Source organism: Grammomys surdaster, unplaced genomic scaffold, assembly GCF_004785775.1.
Source record: "Grammomys surdaster isolate TR1022 unplaced genomic scaffold, NIH_TR_1.0 123605, whole genome shotgun sequence".
Taxonomy (NCBI): Eukaryota; Metazoa; Chordata; class Mammalia; order Rodentia; family Muridae; genus Grammomys; species Grammomys surdaster.
In genome coordinates, this window is record NW_021618809.1 from 1 (window position 1) to 1,658 (window position 1,658).

Here is a 1,658-nt window from a genome sequence, read left to right on the forward strand (position 1 = left end):
AAAATAAGTTATATAAAATAAATTATATAAAATAAAGTAAAAATCATATAAAATAAATACGAAAAAAATTATATAAAAGTCATTATATAAAATAAATTAAAAATTATATAAGAAAAATATAGAATAAATTATATAATACTTGATATAATATAAAAGCATGATATTTTGTAAAAATATTAAGAAACAAGCTAAAAATGAATTAAAAAGTAATAAATAAGTAAATAAATAAACAAGTTAAATAAATAAGTAAATAAATAATAATAAGAAATGAAAAAATAAATAAAATTAAAATTATCGAAACCGTAACCGTGAATCCGACGCACGGGCGCTTTAAGGAATGACTGAAAGCGATAACAGGAACTCTGCAGACGCGAACCCCGCCGTTGACCGACGACGTCGCCTCGCGCGTGACAAGCACCGGAGGCATCGCGGGCCCGGAGACTGACGTCACGCGGCCGCGGCGTCCCGACCGCGCGTGGGTAACGTAGTCGCTCGATCCTCCATCAGGGACGAGTGTGAACGGCCAGACGAGGATCCGACTGAAGAGGCTGCGTCGTGAGGCGAGGAGACGCCGTGGCGGTTTCATGAATCAGCTGAATTATGGAACGGCGTGACGTGAGGGACCGAAAACGAGCTGAAAACAGATAAAAAAATAAATAAAAAATAGATAAAATAAACTGAATAAGTAAAAATAACAAATAAATAAAAAGTAAATCGAATTATTTAAAATTAATTAAAATTAAATACATAAAAAAATAAAATGAAAAATAAATTATAAATTGAAAACATAAAAAAATAAATAAAAATAGAGCCGGGCAGTGGTGGCGCACGCCTTTAATCCCAGCACTTGGGAGGCAGAGGCAGGTGGATTTCTGAGTTCGAGAGTTCGGGGCTAGCCTGGTCTACAGAGTGAGTTCCCGGACAGCCAGGGCTACACAGAGAAACCTTGTCTCGAAAAACCAAACCAAAAAAAAAATAAATAAATAAATAAATAAATAAATAAAAATAGGTAAAATAAACTGAACAAGTAAAAATAACAAATAAATAAAAAGCAAATCGAATTATTTAAAGTTAATTAAAATTAAGTAAAAAATAAATAAAATAAAAAATAAATGAAAAACATAAAAAATTAAATAAAATTAAAAAAAAAATTAGACCAGGCTGGCCTCGAACTCAGAAATCCTCCTGCCTCCGCCTCCCAAGTGCTGGGATGACAGGTGTGCACCACCACCGCCCGGCTTTTCTGTCACTTTTACACTTAATTCATGTCTTGTTTTATGTTTAACTGATGTGCGTATATATCGGTTTTTATCTAATTTATCGCGTTTTACGTTTAATTAACGTTATTTTACGTTTGATTCCTCTCACGTCATTTCCTCTAACGTCGTTTCGTAGGTAAGCGCCGCCGGCTTTCTGTCTTTCGTACGATGAGACTCGCCGGTTGGTCGTAGGATCCAAAAAAAACCTTGGCGCGAATCCAAATAAAAGCGATAAACGTGAATATCCGGGATATTAAACAATGCGAACCGATAGGAATTAAACGTAAAATAACGTTAATTAAAGTATGTCAATTAGTCAATCAATAAATTAGTTAATAAATCAGTTAATAATTTAGTTAATAAATTAGTTAATAAGTTAGTTAATAAGTTAGTTAATAA

General features: G+C 33.2%; 1 protein-coding gene across 1 annotated transcript in view; it reads left to right on the forward strand.

The window, feature by feature from the left end:
• The first annotated feature begins 1,427 nt into the window (after positions 1–1,427).
• The window catches only part of LOC114636353 (acetylserotonin O-methyltransferase-like), a 7,376-nt gene continuing 7,145 nt past the window's right edge, over positions 1,428–1,658 (forward strand). The window contains exon 1 of the mRNA XM_028784486.1: positions 1,428–1,440. Coding sequence (XP_028640319.1) covers positions 1,428–1,440 — 13 coding nt within the window. The remainder of the gene's footprint in view (positions 1,441–1,658) is intronic.